At 40.4% G+C, this 25,061-nt stretch overlaps 1 protein-coding gene across 3 annotated transcripts in view; it reads left to right on the top strand.

Moving 5' to 3' along the window:
• Window positions 1-25,061, top strand: part of efl1 (elongation factor like GTPase 1) — a 343,260-nt gene that overhangs the window by 295,556 nt on the left and 22,643 nt on the right. For all 3 annotated transcript variants that reach the window (XM_060941122.1, XM_060941123.1, XM_060941121.1), the window contains one exon: window positions 19,812-20,749. In XM_060941122.1, coding sequence (XP_060797105.1) covers window positions 19,812-20,749 — 938 coding nt within the window. The remainder of the gene's footprint in view (window positions 1-19,811; window positions 20,750-25,061) is intronic.

Raw genomic sequence — 25,061 nt, 5'->3', positions numbered from 1 at the left:
AGTTCGGACCTGAGTGATGGCGGCATCTTCACGACACACATTATATATCACATTATAGATGATAAATAATTTATTAGCAGGCAAGTTTAGAGGTAAAGGTTAGTTTTAGGGTTGTGGATTAGGATTTAGAGTTGAAATTCTTTAGGTAAGTTAGTATAAAGTATATTGAGGTGTCGTTAGTAATTGAAAGCCTCAAAGTTTGAATGCTTAATATCAAAGCTGTTTGCTGAAATGGGAAATTTGGAAGCACTTTCTTTTGCAAGCAAAAATCAACCCTCTTGCACTCCATTAACAGCCTCAAACCTTTGTGGCATGTCCCACGAGGTATTAAGAAAATTCCTTTGACATTTGAGTCCAGGTTGACATGACACAGTTGCTGTCGATTTTCAGTATGTACGAATGACTGTTAAAAAGCATGGATGGTGTAGTTCCATGCCCTTCCTATTTCGACAGAAATTAAGCCAAAATTATCCGACATGTCAAATTTTGTTGGCAGAATTTGCTGAAGACTTTTTGCTGTTATCAGGAGTTAGAGTCTGCACAGTAGAGGTCAGAGGCAAAGTCAGGTACACTAGGGTGCATCAGTTGCCCCCTAAAAATGAAAAGTTCCTCCGATCATGATGCATTTTTGTTTTTATGTTCCTTTTGGTAAGAAAACACACTGGCTGAAATATTTTGACAAAATTCTAAAGTTTAATGGTGGCACCAGGAGCTCAAAGTTATGGAAAAAGCTGCTATTTTATGACTTTTATGACAAAATTTCGATCGCTTTTCATGAAACATTATGGCACCTTATAGAGTATACCAAATATCTTAGATACACATGTAGGTAACACAGTCCGTCTAAAAACTACAACACAGTCCTTTTAAGAAACTACATTTCCCATCAGCCAACTTCCGCGTTGACCTGCGTCACGCGTGGGCAGGATCACCAACGTCACATCCAACATGAAAGCATAAGAAACCCAGAAACTCCTAGCTCCTCCTCTTTCCATCCCGGGACCAGCGGTCTACGGACACAAAGAGGCTCGCTCTACCCGAGCAAACCCAAAAAGACCTCTTTCTTGCAAGATCCACGATTTAGCGTGATTTCTTTCTTACCCTTGGCCAAGGTAGACTCCAGAGTCGCGCGATTTTTAAACTCAGCTTGAGTTACAACCGGTTTTATTCGTATTAGAAGTGACGTCACAACTGCCGCCCAAAAGCAGTTTAATTCAAAGTTAAGAGAGCGGCTGGACCCTTTTTTAACAAAGCGCTGTGCACCTTGTTCTACAAAGATTTCCTTCCCACGAGCTACGAAGCGTCGGACCAAGAATTCTTTGTTTTTCTACAGAAGTCTCTACGGGCTCCTGTGAACTCAGCCTCTCCCAAGAAATTTCCTGTGCTTCACGGAGATTTCCACAACGGTGAAAACTCCAAAAGTCTTGGGACATCTTCTCATAATCTCGCGTAAGACTGGCATTTTTGGGCATAATCAAAAAACCTAGTCTTAGGAATTAGCTTTTATTGAAGTAGTGTGAATTTACACTCAGGAACGGTTTAATTGTTACACTGCAAACACGCAGCGTGTTGAATTGGTTTATTTTGTTTCAATCTCTCAGTTGTTTTAATAGATAGGCTGTGCATGCTTCTCTTTATTCCTGACTAACACTTTAATTTCCTTATCACACATTTTGACCTTATCAAGGTTTCAGTGGATTCAGTACTGTTATAAGCTAGTGAAATTAGCCTATGGCTAATTTCTTTTGTCCCATTAGCATCCAAAGCTAAGTTTTTTTTAAGTATTGTCTTAGAAACACGTGGCGGTCCTCCCCCACACACACCAACACACCTTAGCTAGCATTCCTTTGTCTTAGCTAAACACAAGGCTAATCTAGGCCTCCACACGTGGCCACATGCCTCACAAACCCACCTTAGCTAGCTTCCCTTTGTCTTAGCTTAGCCACACGAGGTTAATCTAGGCCTACACGAACACGTGGTCACCAGGCCTGACACACACAAACACGTGGTCACAAGCCTCACCTGGCCTCACGAACACACCTTAGCTAGCATTCCTTTGTCTTAGCTTAGCCACACGAGGTTAATCTAGGCCTACACAAACACGTGACACACAAACACACCTTAGCTAGCAATCCATGCTAGCCTTCTGCTCAGGCCATAGGGCCTTTCACACATACAGGCCACACACACAAGCACACATTAGCAACACGTGCTAATTCTTTGTTTTACTTAGCAACACGTGGTCAACTCCACCATGTGGACACAAGGCCTCACACCCACAAACACACCTTAGTTAGCAACAGAGCTAATCCTTTGTTCTACTTAGATAACATTCCTTTGTCTTAGCTAGCATTCCTTTGTCTTAATTAGCACACAAAGCTAATCTTTTGTCTTCACTCTCTCACACACTCACACACACACACACACACACACACACACACACACACACACACACACACCTCACTGTTTGTATATATTTCAACTGCCATTATCCATTTTTTTTTAATCTTTGTTATAATAAATTCATTTATTATTGAAACTGTGTTTATTTGTGTTCCAATATCTTTGAAGTCCCCAATCTCCAAGAATTCAAAGGTGCATATGATTTTATGTAATATGGTAAGTGATCATAATAATTTGGAATATACCATAATTTAGCTGTTTGGTAATTTATTATTAAGCAACAAAATTAATGGTATTAATTAATGAGACTGATTAATGAGACTGATTCCATGAGTGATTTAGTGATATGAGACTGATTCAATGAAAACGATTCAATGAGACTGATTCAATTTTAATGATTCAATGGTATGATTCAGATGAGACTGATTCAATTTTAATTATTAACCTTCAGATTTAATGAGATTGCTCACTCAATTACCCAAATGCACCTACACACATTTTTAGTACATATTCTAAATATATTATCAAGCACAGTTTGAGTTTTAGCTGTTCATTGAATCATTGTTCAACTACTTTTAAACAATACAAATGTATTATGAATCACATTAATGCTTCTCAATCCCTTGCAAAGGTTCTTAACATGATCTCTGGGTCACAAGAAATCAATAAATGGAGTCCAACATTGTGATTCAAACCTTGCGCGAAAACATTAAATAAGCGTTTTTGGCAAAAAATGAACCTCATGGTGCCACCATTAAACTTCTGAATATGGTCAAAAAATTTTACAGGATGTCTTTATTGGTGAAAAGGAACACCCAAACAAAAATGCATCAGATTTTATGAAAGTGAGGGCAACTGATGCACCCTAAGGTACACCTAATCATTTGATAGGCCTGCCTCCTTCTCCCAGTACCAAGGTCCAGTGTGTTGCAGAAACAATTAAACTTAACAGTTATAAGCAATGATAAAACAATGGTAGATTAGACTAAGTTGCCTGACAAACTTGACTACAAACTCCGATACTCCATGTAATGAACAGACAGGGCACAGGTGCTGCAGCTGGTCTCTTGCATTTTAAAAAGTAATTTCTGGGGGAAAAAAAAAAAAAAAAAAGTGCAGATATCAGCATAGAGTCAACCAATTAAACTCCATAGATGGAAATTAGACACCCTAAACGGAAAGACAGTTTAGACGAGAATAGTGACGGGGGAAATTTTTGTGATTGAAGCACATGGAGATGGGCGGTGCTACACGTTATACTGCAGCCAGCCAGCAGCGGCATTAGACCTGTTTTTGGTTCACTTTTTAGTGACGTTACACTGTCCATGTTTTGTTTTTTACAGTCATTGACTTGTACATTCAGACTGCAGATCTCCCGTACTCTAGGTACTCGACTGAATTCATATCTGGTGACTGGGGAGACTACTGAAGTACACTGAATTCATTGTCATGTTCATGGAGTCAGTTTGAACTGACTTGTGCTTTGTGACATGACACATTATTATGCTCGAAGTAGTCATTATAAGATGAGTTAATTGTAACAAACTTTACAGGCTGTGACATCCATCTGTTGCTCAATCGGTATTAAAGTACAAAGAACACATTCCCCACGTTATTACATCACCACCACCAGCTTGAACTGTTGACACAAGGCACGTTTGCTCCATGGATTCATGATGCTGATGCTAAATTCTCACCTTACCATCATGTTGCAGGAGAAGTCAAGGTTTATCAGATCAGGTAACGTTTTTCCTTTCTTCAAGTCTCAGCTTTTGTGAGCCCATGCCCACTCTAGCCTCAGATTCCTGTTCTTAACTGACAGGAGTGGAGTCCAATGTAGTCTTATGCTGTTGGCACCCATCCACCTTGAGATTCATCCATCCATTGTCTGTAGCCGCTTATCCTGTGCAGGGTCGCGGGCAAGCTGGAGCCTATCCCAGCTGACTATGGGTGAGAGGCGGGGTACACCCTGGACAAGTCGCCAGATCATCGCAGAGCTGACACAGAGAGACCAACAACCATTCACACTCACATTCACACCTACGGTCAAGTTAGATCCACCTTGAGATTCAGTGTTTTGCTTTCTGAGATGCTTTTCTGTTCACCGCTGGTGTAAAGCGTGGCTATTTGACATACTGGAGCCTTCCTGCAAGCTCAAACCAGTCTGGCCATTCTCCTCTGAATTCTCTCAGCAACAACACATTTCCACCCACAGAACTACCTCTCTTTGGATGTTTTTGTTTGTTGCTCCATTCTCTGTAAACCTTCGGAGATCGTGTGTTAAAGTGCATATCACGGATAAATTCAGGAGCAAGATCAATGTAATTCTCCTATTTTATATTAAACTTTGGTCAAATATCTGTCACATTTTGCATTTTGTGCAATTTTTTTACCTTGCGCAATACCAGAAAAATTCAGTTGAAATCAAGCCATTTGAGGCGAATTGGTCCGCCTCTGAAAAAACTCTGCATTTGGATTTCCCGGCAAACACTGATTTTCGTGACATCGTGTGCGGGACGCCTCCTTCTGAATCCTACGTCAGCGCTGGTTTGTTTGAGAAAGCGACCTGGTGGTTTTCTGCAAATTTCTTCAACGTTATCGCGTAATTATTAAAATGGTTAACAGATGTATCGTAGCAGGGTGTAGCAACACCAATCTTGATGGGATTAGTACTCATCGTTTCCCAAAAGACCGGACAATGAGAGAGAAATGGGAGCGCTTGGTCTACACAGGCTGTGCATTTAAACCATGCAAAGCTCTCGCAGCCTGCTGGCGCTTCCGCAGATAACGTCACGAATCTGGCTCCAGACTCCCTTGAGATTTTTCCAGACACGTTTTGTTATTTTATTTTTTTCTGCTGTAGACAGATGGCCTTGTGCAAAATTACCCTTCTGGATGAGTGTGTAAAGGGACATACTTTCATATAAAAAAGAAAACGAAATTGGTCCAGAATATGCCCTTTAAAACCCAGGATATTGGCAGTTTCTGAAACATTCAAACCATCCCATTCTATTTGTTATATTTTAAAGCTATTGTCCTATAACGTTTAACATTTAAATCAAGAATATTTAAAATGCTAAGCTGAATGATACACCACACATAATTACCACTGAAGTTCTGCAGTTTCTGAATGAACCTGTAAATTCTTTATTTTAATCTCAAGGACTAAATGCACATTAGCATAAAGATGCGTTTATTCATCATAATGAGACATCTAATGATTATCCCTGTGCACCATTTGTCTTGTGCAACAAAGACTAAACAATCTTTCTACTTTCTGAAGCTACTCCTGAAATTTTTATAACGTACTAATGATCAGAAATGCATTGCAGTGCATGAGTTGTTAAAGCACAGGTCTCCTGCAGATTTTCTTCTGAATCAGAAAATCCATGTTTGTTCGTGTTCATGCGTGTATGAACTTCACGCATAAAAGGTGTTCCTGACAGAGGTGGACAAAGTACCCAACTTCATTACTGAAGTCAAAGTACAGATTCCACTGGTCAAATGTTACTCAGATACAAGTGAAAGTTGTACAGTCAAATTTTGACTTAAGTTAAAGTACTACAACCCCTGGCAAAAAAGTATGGAATCACCAGTCTTGGATGAGCACTCATTCAGACGTTTTATTCTGTAGAACAAACTCAGATCACAAACATGATACAATAATAAAGTCATTCCAAAGTGCAACTTCTTGGCCTTCAGAAACACTAAAATAAACGAAGAAAATACATTGTGATAGTCAGCAAATGTTACTTTTATAGACCAAGCACAGGGGAAAAAAATATGGAATCACTCAATTCTGAGGAAAAAAATATGGAATCACTCAATTTTCAGGTAGAAAATAAGGACTCACCCAGTCAATTTCCTTTCCCTAAATTGACACCTGCCTCAGATTAGATCTGCTCGTTAGTCTGCAGTTAGAAACAGCGCAGTTATCACACCTTGGAGGGCTGCTGGACCAAGTGGATTGGCAAGAATCATGGCTCCAACAAGAGAGATGTCTCTTGAAACAAAAGAGAGGATTGTCAAACTTCTTAAAGAAGGTAACTCTTCACGCATGGTTGCCAAAGATGTGGGCTGTTCACAGTCAGCTGTATCTAAGATATGGACCAAGTACAAACAGCATGGGAAGGTTTTTAAAGCCACGCTTACTGGTAGACCAAGGAAGACATCAAAGCGTCAAGACAAAAAACTTAAGGCCATATGTCTTGAAAACCGAAAAAGTACAACAAAACAAATGAAGCATAAATGGGAGGAAGCTGGAGTCAATGTATGTGACCGAACCGTGAGAAATCGCCTAAAGGAAATGGGATTTTCATATAGGAAAGCTAAAAGAAAACCATCATTGACACCTAAACAGAAAAGAACAAGACTACAATGGGCCAAGGAGAAGCAATCATGGACTGTGGATGACTGGATGAAAGTTATCTTCAGTGATGAATCACGAATCTGCATTGGACAAGGTGATGCTGGAACTTTTGTTTGGTGCCGTTCCAGTGAGATTTATGAAGAGGACTGCCTGAAGAAAACGTCCAAATTTCCACAATCCTTGATGATATGGGGCTGCATGTCAGGCAAAGGCACTGGGGAGATGGCTGTGGTTACTTCTTCAATAAATGCACAGGTTTACATTGACATTTTGGACAGTTTTCTTATCCCTTCAATTGAAAACATGTTTGGGGATGATGAAATAATTTTCCAAGATGACAATGCATCGTGCCATAGAGCAAAAACTGTGAAAGCATTCCTTGATGAAAGACACGTCCAGTCAATGTCATGGCCTGCAAATAGTCCAGATCTCAACCCAATAGAAAACTTGTGGTGGAAATTGAAAAAAATGGTCCACGACAAGGCTCCGGCCTGCAAAGCTGATCTGGCAACTGCAATCAAAGAGAGTTGGCACCAGATTGATGAAGAATACTGTTTGTCACTCATCAAGTCCATGCCTAAGAGACTGCAAGCCGTTATAAAAGCCAGAGGTGGTGCAACTAAGTACTAGTGATGTGTTTTGAATGTTCTTTTGTTTGTCTGTTTTTCATGATTCCATATTTTTTTCCTCAGAATTGAGTGATTCCATATTTTTTTCCCTGTGCTTGGTCTGTAAAAGTAACATTTACTGACTTCCACAATGCTTTTTCTTCATTTCTTTTAGTGTTTCTGAAGGCCAAGAAGGTGCACTTTGGAATGACTTTATTATTGTATCATGTTTGTGATCTGAGTTTGTTCTACAGAATAAAACGTGTGAATAAGTGCTCATTCAAGACTGGTGATTCCATACTTTTTGCCAGGGGTTGTAAAGTACTTGATTTTAAAAATACTTAAGTATTCAAAGTACATTTTCTGTCAGCACGCGTTGTATTATTGCCACAGATAAACACATTTCTACATTCTGTTTATTCGGCAAGATTATCTCATCTCATCTCATTATCTCTAGCCGCTTTATCCTTCTACAGGGTCGCAGGCAAGCTGGAGCCTATCCCAGCTGACTATGGGCGAAAGGCGGGGTACACCCTGGACAAGTCGCCAGGTCATCACAGGGCTGACACATAGACACAGACAACCATTCACACTCACATTCACACCTACGGTCAATTTAGAGTCCGGCAAGATTATGCTAAAACATATTTCTGAAAGGACTTCAGATAGGTTAGCGTTATTCATGTTAGCATAACTCCGTTTTTACACGCTAACTAACAGTGTCCAAGTTAACTAGCTATGTGTTAACGTTAGCCGTGGACAAGGCGACGGCAACTTGGCAGGAAAATCCATAGAAAGTCATTTGACTAACCAGACTGCATAGCTATTGCAACGTTATCGCTAGCTCTAAAAGCACAGACAACTTCCCTGCAAGCTTTCTCTTGGAATAAAACGTTTACAGACCTCAATATGCTTCCGCAGGTTGGACGGCGAGTTTTTGTAGGCCGTGATGTGGTTCGTTTTAGGCAAACAAAGAAAACGTTTAAAATGAAACACATCTTTAATCCTTTCAGAAAACTGAAACATGGGTTCTCGGTATGGCCATGGGTGCGTGCATTCCTCAGAAGAACCGCCTCCTTCCATTCTGCCATCAACTGATCGTGTTCAATAATGCTGCAGAGAAATCAGTGAACTTGATTTTATACAGTCTATGGACGTGACGTGACCCTAGTGATTTATTGATCAGCTGTCTCAGTGTCACCTGTGGAAAAAAAAAAACAATCATGTTTTATAAAAGAAAAGAAAAAAAAATCTGCTTTCAAAGCTGATTCATAGGACCTTGATAGAAATGTAGTGGAGTGAAAATTACAATATTCGTCTTTCAAATGTAGTGAAGTTAAAATTGTAAGTTTCCAAAAAAAAAAAAAGTACAGATACTCAAAGTGTACTCAAGTACAGTACTCAGGTAAATGTACTTTGTTACTGTCCACCTCTGGTTCCTGAACATCTTTATGAAGCATGTTTGTGAAAAATTAGCCATTAAATTCTGTGGATTAGGATTATGGAGTCTGATTAGTCAATTAGATAGAGTGTTATTATTCATCCAGAAACGGATCACACATTTTTAAAGGTCAGTCCATTTAAATAATCCATTCATCCATCCATCCATCCCTCCATTTTCTGTCACTTGTCCGAGTCTGAGTCGCAGGAGCAGCAGTTGCAGCAGAGATGTCCAGGCCTCCCTCTCCTCAGCCACCTCCTCCAACGCTTCTGGGGTGACACTGAGACTTTCCCAAGCAAGCTGAGAGATGTGTCTCCAGCGTGTCCTGGGTCTGTCCCGGAGTCTCCTACCAGTTAGGCATGCCCAGAACGTCTCACCTAGGAGGTGTCCCTAGAAAGATGTTTGAACCTCCTCCGCTGGCTCCTTTCAAGCCAAGGCGCAGAGGCTGTACTCTGAGCCCATCCCGAAAGTCTGAGGTTCTCACCCTGTCTCTAAGGCCAAGTTTACATTAGACCGTATCTGTCTCGTTTTCTTCGCGGATGCACTGTCCGTTTACATTAAAACGCCGGGAAACGGGAATCCGCCAGGGTCCACATATTCAGTCCAGATCGTGTCTGGTCCGGTGCTGTGTAAACATTGAGAATACGCGGATACGTTGTGCTGAGCTCTAGCTGGCATCGTCATTGGACAACGTCACTGTGACATCCACCTTCCTGATTCGCTGGCGTTGGTCATGTGACGCGACTGCTGAAAAATGGCGCGGACTTCCGCCTTGTATCACCTTTCATTAAAGAGTATAAAAGTATGAAAATACTGCAAATACTGATGCAAATACTGCCCATTGTGTAGTTATGATGGTCTTTAGGCTTACCATCCTTCCACTTGCAAGTGGTAAGTGACTTGCGCACAGCGGCTCAGTCCCGAATCACTGCTCGTGCACTTCACTCGCGCGCTCTGTGAGCTGCGCAGGGCCGGAGTGCGCACCCTTCAGAGGGCACTCGCTGTTCAGGGCGGAGTGATTTGGAGCGCAGCCGCTGAGGAGGAAGCGATGAGCCGCACTGACGCATTTCTCAACTTACGTGCCGAATTAGTCATGTGATTAACGTATCCGTGTATTGGCGTTGCTGTGTGCACGCGAATCGTGTATTGGCGTTGCTGTGTGCACGCTAATCGTTTTTAAAAACGTTAATCTGATGATCCGCTGATACGGTCTAATGTAAACCCCACCTAAGGATGAGCCCAGGCACCCTTCGGAGAAAGCTCATTTGCACCACTTGTATCTGCGATTTTGTTCTTTTGGTCACTACCCACAGCTCATAGGCGAGGGTTTGACCAGTAAATCAAGAGCTTTACCTTTTGGCTCAGTTCTCTCTTCACCAAGACAGACTGGTACAGCTTCCTCATCGCTGCAAAAGCTGCACTGATCTGTCTGTCGATCCCCTCACTTCATTCAGTCATGAACAAGACCCGTTTAAATAATATGTATTCAAATTTGATACACTGACTAATTTATCTTTGTATTAGCTTTAACAATTTGCAGTAAGAATCCTTAGAAACGGAGTGCTGTTGTTTAAACAAATAAATAGTTTTTGTTCACGCTAGTATACAAATGCTTACTGCAGGCTTAAAGCTTGAATGCTGCAGTCCCGAGCCCTGGTTCTACAGATATACATGATGTTCAAATTATTTTTTTATATACCAAGTTCGTTATCCAGAGAAGGAATGTGCCAGAGAAGGTGAATGCAACTTCCACCACAAGCTCCTGTCTGAAAAGGACAGCTCTAGCAGTAGACGTCTCATTAGCAGACATCTCTCCCCACTCTCTCTCTTTTTTTTTTCCTTTCTCTTTCCACTTCTTTTCTTTCTTGCCCTCGTCCTCTGACATTTTGACTAGCGTCCTCCTGTCCATGCCGCCATTTACACCCGCTTTGATTAGACACATGTTAGCATTAAGCTCTGTTCTTGTCATTGAGGCAGAGGTTAGCCCCTTAGTGTTGACACCACAAGTTCACAGCCTCAAATCGAATTGGTCTCTCCAAAGTGCCTGCATTTTCATCTAATTACCGTTTCTGTGCGGCTTCTCCTCTTCAGCTTGTCACTCCTGACCTCCTCCTGTTCCCATGCGAATTCTTGCAAGACAGCAAGGCATAAAAATCAAACTACACCATTGGCCCTGATTGATTTTTTTTTTTCCCCCCGCCCTGTGAGCCACACTTCTATTGAGCAGCCTTGCAAAAGAGCACTGGACATGTTTACAGTTTACCTATTTAGCACCCTCAAAGTCCAATCCAAGACTAAAATGAATGCTATATCCAGTGTATTCTAAAAATCTGACTCTGCTAACAATAATTGAATATATTTCTTAATTTGTAAAAATGTCAAAGTTTTATTTATTGAGATTTATACCATGGCCACTGAAGATACAGGCTGGTTTTTGATTGGCTGGTCAATTATTTTCAAATATCAAGACACCTGTAATCTAGATCCTTTCCATGAGCCTCAAAAAGCTTCTGTCTTGTCATAATTACGGAGAAATTTCAACATCCTGTGGCTCAAGTCCATTACACATTTCTCAGTTTTGTTCAGATTTTGTCTGACATCGAGCTGCTTGTCATCAAAATTGCAGTGGGAGCTAATGTCTTTTTTTTTTTTTGTGCAAATAATTGTACACATGGGTAACGTGCAGTGGAAAAAATTGTGGCCCTAGAACAGAGCTTTGTGGGGATACCAAAGTTATTTTTTGTATGGATGAAGTCACTCTTAACATTTATAACTCATAGCGGTTAGTCAGGTGAGAACTGAGCCGATCAAGAGCTGATGAGCTCTGCAACAAAAAATTCTAGGCTTTCTTGAAGAATATTGTGATCTATGGTATTAAAATTTGCACTGAGAACAAGTAATACAAGCGAGGAGACACAATCCTGACCAGAGGCCCATGGTAGGTAATTTACTACTTTAACCAATGCTATATTTCAGTGCAGGTTGGAACCTTGCCTGAAATATGCCATTTGTATGTACGTCAGAATTGCACAGCTACTTAATGTTTACTAGTCAACCAATCAAAAAAAAAAAGTAGTGGAGTCGTCATCTTTTCCATAGTTAAAGCAAAAAGGACATCACAATTTTTAGGCAGTTTTATTTGTGCAGCAGTCTGCTTCAGTGTATTTTTAAGCTACATATTTAACAACGAAAGCAAATAAATTAGTCCAATAAACGGGAAACAATAATCACAACATCCGAGGATTTATCAATTCATAAAATGCACCAGCATTTTGTATGGATGAGCTTGTGGCTCATCTGAAATTGTTAATTCTGAAACTGAGAGCGTGCAGCGTGGAAGCTCGCTATATCTTAATGATGGATGGAGGATGCTCTGTGTACAGCAGCATGTGGAAGGCTTTTCTGCCATGTTCATCTCCGGCTTCAGTAACATCTAAAAACGAGTCTGGATCAGCTTCTTTTGAGCTGTCAGTTGGGTAGTGACGTGCAATCTGTAGCTCCGAAAGCACGTTTTTACACAACCTTCTTTTTCATAATGCTACCTTATTATTTTTTAATATATATAAAGCACAGCAAAATAACTGAAGGAGGATTAAAAATGTGCATAATTCTCCACTTCATGTAAAGTGATCAGATCAAAGTGTTGTTAGTTAAAGCAAAAGGGAAAAAAAAGATCTTTGCAGTCTAATGTGGAACCTATGCAAGTATGAGTGCAATCATTTCTAGGATTTTTGAGATAATGGGGAAGTACGATGAGCTTTGGGTCAAGACTGTAGATAACGCTAAGGGAGGAGGTTATCATATTTAACAATAGTTTGATTGCCACTGGTAGTATTTCAGGCTGTTGGGTTCAAATGATGTGCTCATATTTCTCTGTGTAATTAGATACTAGTGATGTGAAATTTATCCTCTGCTTTTTTTTCTGTTAAATTTGCGACCGTCCTAAGTAAATGTAAATAATGTATGATATTTATTATGTTTTATCAAGGTGGGGAGATTTTGCTGATTTGGCAGCAGTAACAGCCTGTGAGGCGACGTGTATGTTTTTGACATGGTTGAAATGAAATGAGGTAGTGATGAAAGATTATTTTACGCTAGAGGAGGGTAAGGCCACCCATTTTTTTATCTTTAGGTTCACGGATTTTTTCAACATATTTTTGATGATGTCGGTCGAAATAAAAATAAGTGTCCTTGTCCAATTTTTTTTTTTGCATGGCAAAATTTCAATGTCGGATTAAGATGATAAAATAATTTAAATTCAAGAGACACACTTTACATACATATATATATGCACATTGAAGGCTGATACGTTCGTGCTACTTGATTCGATAGGACTCTCTGCGGCACCATCCTCTTCTAATTCCACGGTCAGATACTTGCAGCCAAAATCGCGAACTAACGTTATGGCAGGCATATTCGGCATCGCGCTCGTTGCATCACCACCTTCTTTCTGAGAACCAAAGATCATTTTCATCTTTTCATTGTTTGCTTTCAACGCTTGAGAGACAAAATCGCCCACGTTTTGGTTAGCGAGACAGTGAAAAGACTTTTCTTTACCACGCTTTGCTTACGTACAGTTGAGGCGATAGCTCGGAATCCATGCTGTCAGCGTCAGCCATGGTCAGCACGAGGTTGACACTGTCGTAAAGCGGTCGTAAATACCATAAAAACATTCAAGTGAATACTCAATGTCGTAAATAGTTTCGTTTTCGGACTCGGCTGAAGTGGATATATACAACACACGTTGTCGTTTGTATTTGCGATTCTAATACTTTTTACTTAAAGAAATATGACCTAGTACCAGGGATACAGTGCTGTTACAAGAAAAATATGTGACACTTTTTTTTTTTTTTTTACATTTCTTTTTGTACGTTTCGACGGTTAAAATAAAAATACGCACAGACTTTTTATTTTTCTAGTGGTAGTATTTAACTGCCGTGATCCGAAAAATCTAAAATAAGTCGCCTAACTGAGCTTTTAAATCCATGCTGCGTGTCAGTATAAGATCAAGGGTGTGTCTGCTATAATGAATGTACGGGTATCTTGGTTTATACGGAGTCTAATATCACAACATAGACTGCTTTCGGATGATCATCTGGGTTACCAAAATGTATATTTGAAGTCTTTGGTGTTTTTTCTACTCAAATAAGTAGATTTGAAAGGATAAATTTATATATTTATAAGCTTAAAATTTATATCAGGAATGTATAAATTTTCTACGTAAAGCACTTTGCGGCAACGTTTATTGTTAAAAGCGCGATACAAATAAAATTAACTTGATTTGAAAGAAAGTCTGCAATTTCCTTTAGATTTGTTGGCCTGTAAATAGAGCAGTGTTGGCATGTTAACACTAATTAGTGACTGTGTAGACTCCTTTCTTGTGATTTCTTTTTATGTTAATAAAAACGATTTGAAATTTGTTAAATTCATATCCACTTTTCTGGGTATTGCCGAGGTTTTTTTTTTTTTTAACTGTGCGATGCCTCCTCTGTGGCCAATCATATGAGGACAGTTGAGGATAGTTTATTTAGCTGCATCTGGGAAAGCTAGCCTAATTTAAAGTGACACACTCATTAGAGATTTCTGTTGTACACTTGCAAGTTTCTGTAAGGTTAAGCACATTAAATCCCTGATTATTGATCGTTTCGTTTACAGTAAGCATTTTAGATGTTATTAGGTAATAATTAGCAGTCTTAGTCCAGATAAAAGGTGGTGGTAGTGCATATGGCATTATCTAATTTTATAGTAATTATATTACTTAACTTTCTGAGCTTTCCATTATTTTTTTATACCCCTGCTCCGAGGGTGGGATACTGGTTTACCTTTGTCCATCCGTCCATATTTCTGTCCATCCAAAACACCCTTTTTCTCAGCAACCACAAATCATAGCCACTTGATACTTGGTACCAAACTTCAGCCTGGGGTTCTGTACCGTGTGTACCGTTTTCAGGTCTGTCGCACATCAACTTCCTGTTTACTGACTGAATGTATTTATGAAACGTATAGGGTGGATTTACAAAATTTTCGTAACACTTTTCTCAGCAACTACAAATCCTAGCTGCTTGATATTTGGCACCGAGCTTCAGCCTGGGGTTCTATACAGTGTATACCGTTTTCAGGTCTGTCCCACATCGACTTCCTGTTTACCGACTTAATGTATTTACAAAACATATTGCATGGATTTACAAAATTTTTGTAACACTTTTCTCAGCAACTACAAATCACAACTGCTTGATATTTGGTACCGAGCTTCAACTTAGGGTTCCATACCATGCGTACCGTTTTCAGGTCTGTCGCATGTCGACTTCCTGTTTACCGACTGAATGTATTTACAAGAAAGAAAGCAGAAAGCACAACTTTATTCATCACACACTTGTGAAATTTCCTCTCTGCATTTAACCCATCCAAAGCAGTGAGCACACACATGCACACACACACACATCCAGAGCAGTGGGCAGCCGTGCTAATAGCGCCCGGGGAGCAATCAGGAGTTAGGTGCCTCACTCAAGGGCACCCCAGCCCAAGGCCGTCCCATATTAACCTAACCGCATGTCTTTGGACTGTGGGGGAAACCGGAGCACCCAGAGGAAACCCATGCAGACACGGGGAGAACATGCAAACTCCACACAGAAAGGCCCTCGCCGGCCGCTGGGTTCGAACCCAGAACCTTCTTGCTGTGAGGCGACCGTGCTAACCACTACACCACCGTGCCACCCAAAACATATAGGGACATTTCAAAACGTATGCCATTTCAAAAGGACAGTTTACCAGGATGCTATTTGAAATCCCTGGGGAGAACACTGCTCTTTACTTACTTGTTTCAGAGTTAATTATTTGTTGAAGTCAACATTCATAATAAGTGCCCTATTCCTTTGATTGCTTGCATTCTGATGCAAGCGAGAGCGGGGGGATACGCAAGTGAGTAGTAGCTCACAGTTGATCTTGTTGTTTTTGGGGAACAGTGTCTGTCAGTACCAAGGAGCCTATGGTAGGTGACACCTCAAGAAAGCTGGCAGATTAGCTGTCTGAACCCTGCCTGCTTGGCTCCGGGTTGCCATCAATATTAACAAGGCCTGCCCTATGAGTAGAGGCTCTATTGCAAGAAATGAAAGTAGCATCTTTCTGAGTGGGACGGATACTGTCCCCACCCTAAACACCTAGACTTGCCCTTAAAGGTAGCCCAGTTATCTATAAAGGCCAGATTGTTTTCAGAACAACACTTGCACATACAGTAGTTCAGTGACCAAAACCTGTGGTAGATTCCGACGTTTTGACCTAACTGGATGCTCTTAATTTGTTGCTGGGCTATACTGGCACATCGGCTGTCAAATCATATGGAAACAAATGGTGGATGCAACACAGAGGCAGCAGTAACAGCTTGGGGCCAATCCAGGTCATCATCAGGGTCAGCAGGTGCCAGTGGTCAAGGGTTAAAGGTCTGCCTGCTAAGAGTACTTGTCCATAAACATTAAGTGCTCCAGAGAGTGTTACCAGGTTTTAAAAATAACCCTGACAGTCTTCTGTGTGGGAGCAGGTCATGACGCCTGGCTCACAGCCACTAGAAACGAGGTCACTCCACTCAACCAGTCACAGGATGATGACATCATATCCACATGATCCCCAGCAGTCCTGGGCAAATTGGGTCAACTGCTGCTAGTCTGACCCTGTGGTTATCTGTTGTAGTTCATTAGACCAGATGTTTGAGGGGCCCCTTGTTTTCCTTGTGGGTTTATTTTTATCAGTTAAAATGGGTATATTAAATCACAGTCAAGGACATGCCCTCTGTTCCTATTTATACGATACTCAGAAAGCTCTGGGAAACTATAGAATTAAGTGCACTCATTTCCTGTAAGCATTTAAAAATGATTATAAGTCTGAAAATTAAAATCCATTTGCTTCATTTTCCCAAATCTCTGAAGTCAACCCTCTTCTGTGACTGTGACGCTGAAATTGTTTGCCTAATTATGCCCAGAGTACAGTTTCTAAGGACTGATTGACTGATCATTCTTTTCATCATACAGGATGTCGGACTGAATCCAATGCCAAGATTTGTGTCCCCTAGAAAATTAGCTCTTGTCTCTTAAATAAAACTTGGCTCTTAAATAGTTTAAACCGTCTAAGCAGATTCCTTTTTTTTCTTTAAACAAGGGAACAATGTGAGGTGCTTCCGTTGCTTAGATTTAGTCTGTATTTTATAGTTACTCGGGCAATTTGGATGACTGTGAATGATGCACACAATCAAGAAGACAGATGAAAGAAAGAAAAAAGAAAGAAATGCTTTGAAATGGGGAAAAATATTAAAAGGGATTTCTAGAAAGACATCTCTGATCACCATTAATAAGCAGGTGAAAAGAAATTGGGTGATGGGGGAAGTAATAATGAGATTGGAAGACAGGCAGATGAGAGAGAAAGAGAGAGAGAAACTACTTTGTGAAATGCTAATCCAGAGAGCTGTCAGCCGATTCTGTGCGCTCAGTTCTCCTCTTCGCTCACTGGACGTTTCGAGTAAACAGTCTCTGCAGGATTATCAGCTCCCCAACCTGCTCAATGACTGTCTGCGTCTAAATGGATTATGGGATATTTCCAGGGAAAAACTGCAATCGCAGTCAGCCTTCTGCTCCAGTTGACCAATTAGTAATCAGTCTGGCCAAATGTTCATGACATAACACTCCTGTTCTATTCACTACTTGGCCATATTCTGTCCCACTGACCCAGCTCATTGCTGTAGAATGTATAGCAGTGCAGTTGTTAAATGGAAGACCAAAAGACATCGTCAGGCTCGGGGATCATCCTGATTAGCAGGTGTGTATGCACTAGTGGGATTGGAAATAAGAGATTGAGGAAATGTTGCACCATCAGCTTCATCTTTTCGTTCAAGTTTACAAAAACTAACCATTCTTGAGACTTTTTTTGCCCTTATACCGCACGCGTTTTGGATTTCTAAGACGTAGACCCCTTTTTGGCATTAGTCCATTTTGGTAACAATTTTAAATGGGTAATTTTTCCAAGAATGATGGCATGGGACAGAGCTCCAGGTTCTCCTGTTCAGACCTGAGCTTGGGTTACTGTCTGTGTAAAGTTTCATTTGTTCTCCATGTCCCTCCTGGGTTTCCTCTTGGTTCTACAGTTTTCTCCCAGCTCCTAAACATGTCATTAGGTGGATTGGCTACAATAAATTAACCCGAGGTGTGAATGTGTGTCTGAATCCAGGGTGTATTCCCAGCTAATCCCCAGCACTCCAGATCCACCATGACCCTCATGTGGCTAATTAAGATGAATGAATGAATGAATGAACCTTTTCCATAACACAACATAATTGCTTAGAAACGAGCTACATGATTTTGGTAAATCTTAAACCCTTCAGCTAATGCATGGATTTTGTGTGCAACAGTAATGCAGAATCTATTTAAGATTATGGCACTTGTGTACATATTGCATCCATGCTTTCTTGCTTCATGTTGCCATTGGTTAACAGATTGCATTGGTTATTTGTCATAGCAGCCATTGGGTGTTTGTATTTGCAATTTGTGTTTACCCAGAGAGCGTTCAAGATGAATGGATGTTTGAATATTTTCAGCCTGAGTACTCTGTGGTAAATTAGCTTTTCATACACCAACAGTGCTTACAAAAGACATGGAGCTTAGCCATTCCAGTTGGCCAATAATAGCCTTATTTCAGATTTTTGCTGCTCTAGTTCTCCTGGTCCGGTTTACTGGAATAATGACATCATCATCATATTATTATTATTATTATTATTATTATTTGAATTAACCAACTGTACAATAGTAATAAATACCAAAGATCAAAATAAAAATACAATCTAGGGTTTACAAAGCTATTGTTCATTTGGCCAATGCTGTTTCCCCCCCCCAAAAAAAAACCTTAGACATTTAGGGAAAGGCCAGTGGCTAACAAGATTTGGTAGCCATGAGCGAAACTCATATTTTCACTCGATCAGGCCGGATATCATCTTTCTAATTATCATTTCACTTCCCCATATTACTGTCTTTTGCATTTTGTTGTAGTGTTTTTCTACTATATTTTTGTCCTTGAACAGTTCTTTAATATCATCTTTCAGTTGATTATTATTATTATTATTATTATTATTATTATTATTATTATTATTATAAGGTCTGTTGTTGCCAATTCTGCTTCATCCATGTCATAGCCTACAAATAGTCTTTTATTTATTCATTTTTATCATGTTAATAGTGTTTATTACATTCTACATGCTTGCTAAAGTATGTTTTTTTTGGTTAATGCTGCGGAAAGATCCTAGTTCGTTTGGATTTAGACATGAAGACCCAGCCTTAATATAGGCTAAAGGAGCATAAAACTGAAGTGAGAGAAACATGTAAAAATTACACCTCTAGCTGCTGGCTTAAAAAAAAAAATGATGTTTCTAGATATGATGTTTTAAGTTTATTGGGGGAAATCAAGTGTGTTCTGAAAGTAAAAAGTCACAAATCCAATACAAAATCAAAAACTTGAACGTGGGGCAAGTTGTATATTGTGTGCCCAGAGAGTCAAAAGAATTTCCTGTCCATTGTATAGCTTTGTTTATTTAGCGAGAGTGGAGAATTATTGGCAGATTGATTTGGAGCCTTCACCTCTCTTGACTGCTTCAAAAATGGTTTTCCAAATTTGGAGTATTTTCTTGTCTCATATACTATATTGGCAGAAAACACCAAAATATGATACAGGGATATGCTGGAAAATAAATAGATTTAGAGAGAATATTCACATAAGTGAACAAAATAAATTTTTCCCGTTAAACGGATAGGGACGTGGGACCCGTGTTCAAGATCTTCCAAAGTCTTTTCAAAGAAGGCTTTAAAATTCTTTAAATAAATCAGATGTATCCAAATATTTGAATTGTGCAGACAACTATAAACTCAAACTAGGGCAGTTGAAGAGACTGGGTTGCATCTTCTCATTTTCTTATTCACTTTATAGTAGCATGGTAATCCATTTATGATTTTCTGCACAGGTTTGCCAAAATTGAGATCAGCGCTTCTGCTCCCATCATCCCATTCCGTGAGACTGTGATCCGCCCACCTAAAGTGGACATGGTGAACGAGGAGCTTGGACGCCAGCAGAAGGTCGCAGTGATCCATCAAACCAAAGAGGAGCAAACCAAACTCCCAGAAGGGGTCCAGATAGATTCAAGTGGCCTAGTGACCCTCACCACACCCAACAAAATGGCCACAATCGGAGTTCGGGCTGTTCCTCTACCTGAGGAAGTAACCAGGCTGCTGGAGAAGAATGCAGAGCTCATTCGGACCATGGAACATTTCAACCTGCTGGCACGAGAGGGCAAAGCTGTCGAGATAAGTTCAAAAACTCTGGAGGAAATCCATGGTTTAAAGGCTGAATTAGAAAAGCATCTTCAGGGCCACAAGTGGAGGAATGCAGTGGAGCGAATCTGGGCTTTTGGACCGCGTCGCTATGGCCCCAACATTCTTCTGAACAGTGTTGAGGGATACCAAAGGCCTTCAGTGTGGCAGTTTCTCAATTTAGAGAAGGAGAAAAGCGAAGGCACCATTCTGCGAGATTTTGATAACAGCATCGGGAGTGGGTTCCAGTTGGCCACACTTTCAGGCCCCATGTGTGAGGAGCCACTGATGGGTGTCTGCTTCTCCGTGGAGAGCTGGGACATGAAAATCCCATCTCAGACAGTGCTGAAGGACTCAGAGGATGACTTTATCCCTCAGCAGAGTTTGGAGGCAAATAATAACGAACATGAGCTTGGAGAAGACAGTGAGGCGCAGAGCAAGCGTCGAGACATAGCTGACTGCTACGGGCCATTTTCAGGTCAGCTCATCGCTTCCATGAAAGAGGCTTGCAGATATGCCTTCCAAGCAAAACCACAGCGTCTCATGGCTGCCATGTACACCTGTGAGATCATGGCTACAGCTGAGGTCTTAGGTAAGCAGAACACACGACTGCATTTAAAGGAATAATCCATCCTGAATGACTTGCATATCATTTTATCAATTAAACACGTGAGCTTCAAAAGTATCCAATATTAAGCCCTTCATCTCTAGCCAAGGAGTATGATACAGCAGTACTTTAATCCTTTCGTCTGTCCATCTCTCTCTCGCCTCCATACCTGTACTGTACGTTCTGCACAAACAGATAAGGTCCCAAAGTTCACGCTCATACTGGTGTCCTCAATCAGAGCCATCATGCTTGATATTATATTAACTCGCCTAGCTGAGTTGGTCGTCAACCAGGCCCCCTACCAGCCAATGTTTGCTGTCTCCACTACTCCTATGTTGGATTTCTCATTAATATGACTTTGAACTTTGCTGGATCATTGTCCTAGTTGGTTTCTGACTCAATGCTGAGTGAAAAGGGGAAAAAGTTCTTGCTCTTTTCTTTTAATGAGCTAACAGCAAAACATGGCTGTTTTCCCGTATGCTTGAAATCACTGAAATTTTTTTCTCCTATTAATCACCATTTGCACCATTGTAACTGCAATAACAACGCCCCGGTGACTTCAGCACAGCACACAACCAGTAACTTCTCATGGGAATAATCAATCTGCAACTTCAACAAATTAGCACCAGAATCGTTAAACACATTGCAAATAGTTCAATATAAACATATTAAATGTATTATCGGGTGGATTTCTCCTTTAGTTTTCGTCATGCCATCTGTGTAAACATGCACTGTAATGAAAAATCACCTCCTGATTCACAACACCCAGAACCATACAGGAGCTCCAACGTGCCCCACTAAACACTGTAAATAGGACCGCAGTGTATGAAAGGAAGACAAAATGGACACATTCTATTTAAAAAATAGCAGTAATAAAGTAGTAATAGTAGACCTGTAGTAACTGTAAGGCCTTATTATCCCCTACTGGCCGAAAGGCCCGAAGGGAGATTATGTCGTTGCGATGTCCGTCCGTCCCAGGAAGGGTGCTCACCTTCTGAAATCAACTCCTCTCACAATTTTTGGAGGAATTTCACAAAACTTGGCAGGATTCTTTGTTGTATGTCGGTAGCATGCATATTATAATTTCGTTAAATTTGGTCACATTTTCTCAGAGTTACAGCCCTTGATTAACAAAATTATACTTTGACAATTTCATGAGTGTGTTTTCCTTCTGAAATCAACTCCTCTCACAATTGTTGGAGGAATTTCACCAAACTTGGCAAAAGGCTTTGTTATATGTTGGTAGTACGTACGGTATATTGCTATTTTGTTCAATTCGGTCGCATTTTAGCAGAGTTGTGGCCCTTGATTAACAACCTTGTACTTTCACAATTTCATGAAGGTGTGCTTACCTTCTGACATCTCACAATTTTTGGACGAATTTCTCAAAGCTTGGCAAAAGGCCTTGCTATATGACAGTAATACACACACACACACACTGCGATTTAATTTTGTGAAAATTTTACCAGAGTTTTGGCCCTTGATTAAATAACTTGTACTTTGACAATTTCATGAGGGTGTACGTTCTTCTGAAATCAACTCCTCTCAGAATTTGTGGAGGAATTTCACCAAACTTGGCAAAAGGCTTTGTTATATGACAGTTCTACACATATTGAAATTTCGTTGAATTTGGGAAAATTTTTACCAGAGTTATGCCCTCGATTATTAACAGACTTGTACTTTGGCAATTTCATCAAGGTGCGCTCGCTTTCTGAAATCAACTTCCCTCACAATTTTTATTATCCCCCACTGGCCGAAAGGCCCGAAAGGGGATTACGTCATGGCGATATCCGTCTGTCCGCCCGTCCCAGGAAGGGTACTCACCTACTGAAATCAACTCCTCTCACAATTTTTGGACGAATTTCACAAAACTTGGCAGGATTCTTTGCTTTATGTCGGTAATACACACATTGCAATTTCATTCAATTCAGTTGCATTTTACCAGAGTTATGGCCTAGTTGCCAGCAAGGGATATTGTGCTCTCAGAGCACTCGTTTACAGTTACTACAGGTTGTCGTCTTTAGGGTTCTGCCTGATAGCAGGTCCGTTCTGACAGCTTCAGCCATCAAAGTTTCTAGGGAAGAATTACAGTAGTGGTTTCCCATTGCCTTCTACTACACATTTACACCTATAGACAATTTAGAGTGGCCAGTTAGCCTAACCTGCATGTCTTTGGACTGTGGGGGAAACCGGCGCATTTGGAGGAAACGCACACGGACACGGGGAGAACATGCAAACTCCACACAGAAAGGCCCCCGTCAGCCACTGGGCTCGAACCCAGAACCTTCTTGCTGTGAGGCGACAGCGCTAACCACTACACCACCATGCCACCCTTACTTCAGGTGCAAATTAGCAAAAGTACAGCTCCAGTAGAAAACATTACACTTTAAAACATAACACATTAAAGCATTTAAATATTACACATAATGTAATGCATTAAAACATTACACTTCAAGTCAAATTAAATCACTTTGTTCTGGATGAAACATCATGTGTCCTCACTGTCACTTAATTGCCACCAGCCACATTAAAAGCATTGGCTTTCACCACAAGCATAGCTAAAGAATTGATCTTAAGAATAGTTTTGTTTTTTTTTTAATCATACTTTTTTGCATTGTGTAACATCATCCATATGTTGGAATGTTATAATACTCCATATTGTGTTCCAGCACATGTGCTTTCGATCTCATGTTTGCTGTGTCTAAGGGATACATTGCAGCAACGCAACTTCCATGTGTATTTATGGTAAGAGAGGTGAAATGTCAAAAAGCAGGGTTTTTCATACTCTTGTTTGGATCATGCTTTCCCTTGCTACATTTGTATTTGAAGGAAAGTAACTTTCCTTCTTTCCCATTAGGCTATGATTAGAGAAGCAGCTTTGGGATCAAAAGGTCGCTGGTTTGATTCCCTGGACCAGCAGGAATGGTCGAAGTGCCCTTGAGCAAGGCACCGAACCCTTAACTGCTCCCCAGGCTGCTCTGGGTATGTTGTATGTCGCTTTGGATAAGAGCGTCTGCTAAATGCCTGTAATGTAATGTAATATAATAGGTATAACTTGTCATAAGTGACAGATTCGCTTTGATCGTCCTAGTCCAAGATCCTAGTTCGACGCAAAAACTCAAGTTTTAATTAACCAGACTAAATACCTTTAAAAAAAAAAATACATAGTGTAGTTATTTGGACAGAAGTAAGGTTCAATAGAACAACATGCAGCAGATTAAACACCCAGAACAGTATTTTGACCTGTGTAGAATGTCTTTGAACTGAACAAAATCTACCATGTTAATCATGAAAATTGAATAGTGTGTATTTATTTTGCCCAATGGATCGTTGTTTGCTTACCCAACAATAAAAAATTAAATGGTAAGCATGCACAAGCATTTATACTGCCTGGCCAAAAAAAAAAAAAAAGTCGCACACATTCGTATTTCATTGGACTGCCTTGAGCTGTGATTATGGCGCTCATTCACCATGTCATTGTTTCAACAACCTTATGCAGCGTCATTCATTTCCATCCAGAGTTGTGATACATTTTCGCCGAGATATTGTATTGACAACAGCAGAGTCAATCCACTCTGTAAAGTCTTCTCTAGCACATCCCAAAGACTTTCAATAGGGTGAAGGTCAGTTCATGTGTCAAAAGGATGCCTCGTGCTCCCTGAGACACTTTTTTTTCACAATTTGAGTACGACGATTCATGGTATTGTCATCCTGGAATATGCCGGTGCCATCGGGGGGGGGGAAATTAATCGATAGGATAATCTGGTCATTCAGTACATTCAGGTCATCAGCTGACTTCATTTTACTGCCATGTAGCATTGCTGAGCTGACATGCAGCTAATATCGAATAACAAAGCCAATTTTACCACAGGAATATCAAGTCGTAATATCATTAAGACAGAAGCTCATTATTTTTAGACAATTTTGATAAAATTATTAAAATAGTAGCTTTATTGGTTCTTCGAATGGACTTTGACAAACTTAATACCTGGCCTTCGGTTGCTATTCGTGGTGACTTTTATTGTGTATTTAAAATATTCTAGAAATTGCTCCATGTTTTTTTTTTGTTTGTTTGTTTAGGCAAAAGTACAAATGTTTTTTTTTTTTTCTTCCTCATTTATCAAATCAAAGTCCTTCCCGCACCATGTGGTGCATAGGGCGGCGCCGGTCTCCGTTTCCGTAGCCCTCGGCCTCTCGCCTATTACATAGCTAGGGTTACAGTGGGGGGCTAGTCCTCTGGTAACCGCGAGAGTGCATCTGTATTGCAGCATGCCTTGCCAGACGGCAGTAGGTACCA

The sequence above is a fragment of the Neoarius graeffei genome, chromosome 15, assembly GCF_027579695.1.
Source record: "Neoarius graeffei isolate fNeoGra1 chromosome 15, fNeoGra1.pri, whole genome shotgun sequence".
In the NCBI taxonomy this organism is placed as follows: Eukaryota; Metazoa; Chordata; class Actinopteri; order Siluriformes; family Ariidae; genus Neoarius; species Neoarius graeffei.
The sequence above is the reverse complement of the archived record's forward strand: the minus strand, read 5'-3'. Positions and strand labels throughout refer to the sequence as shown.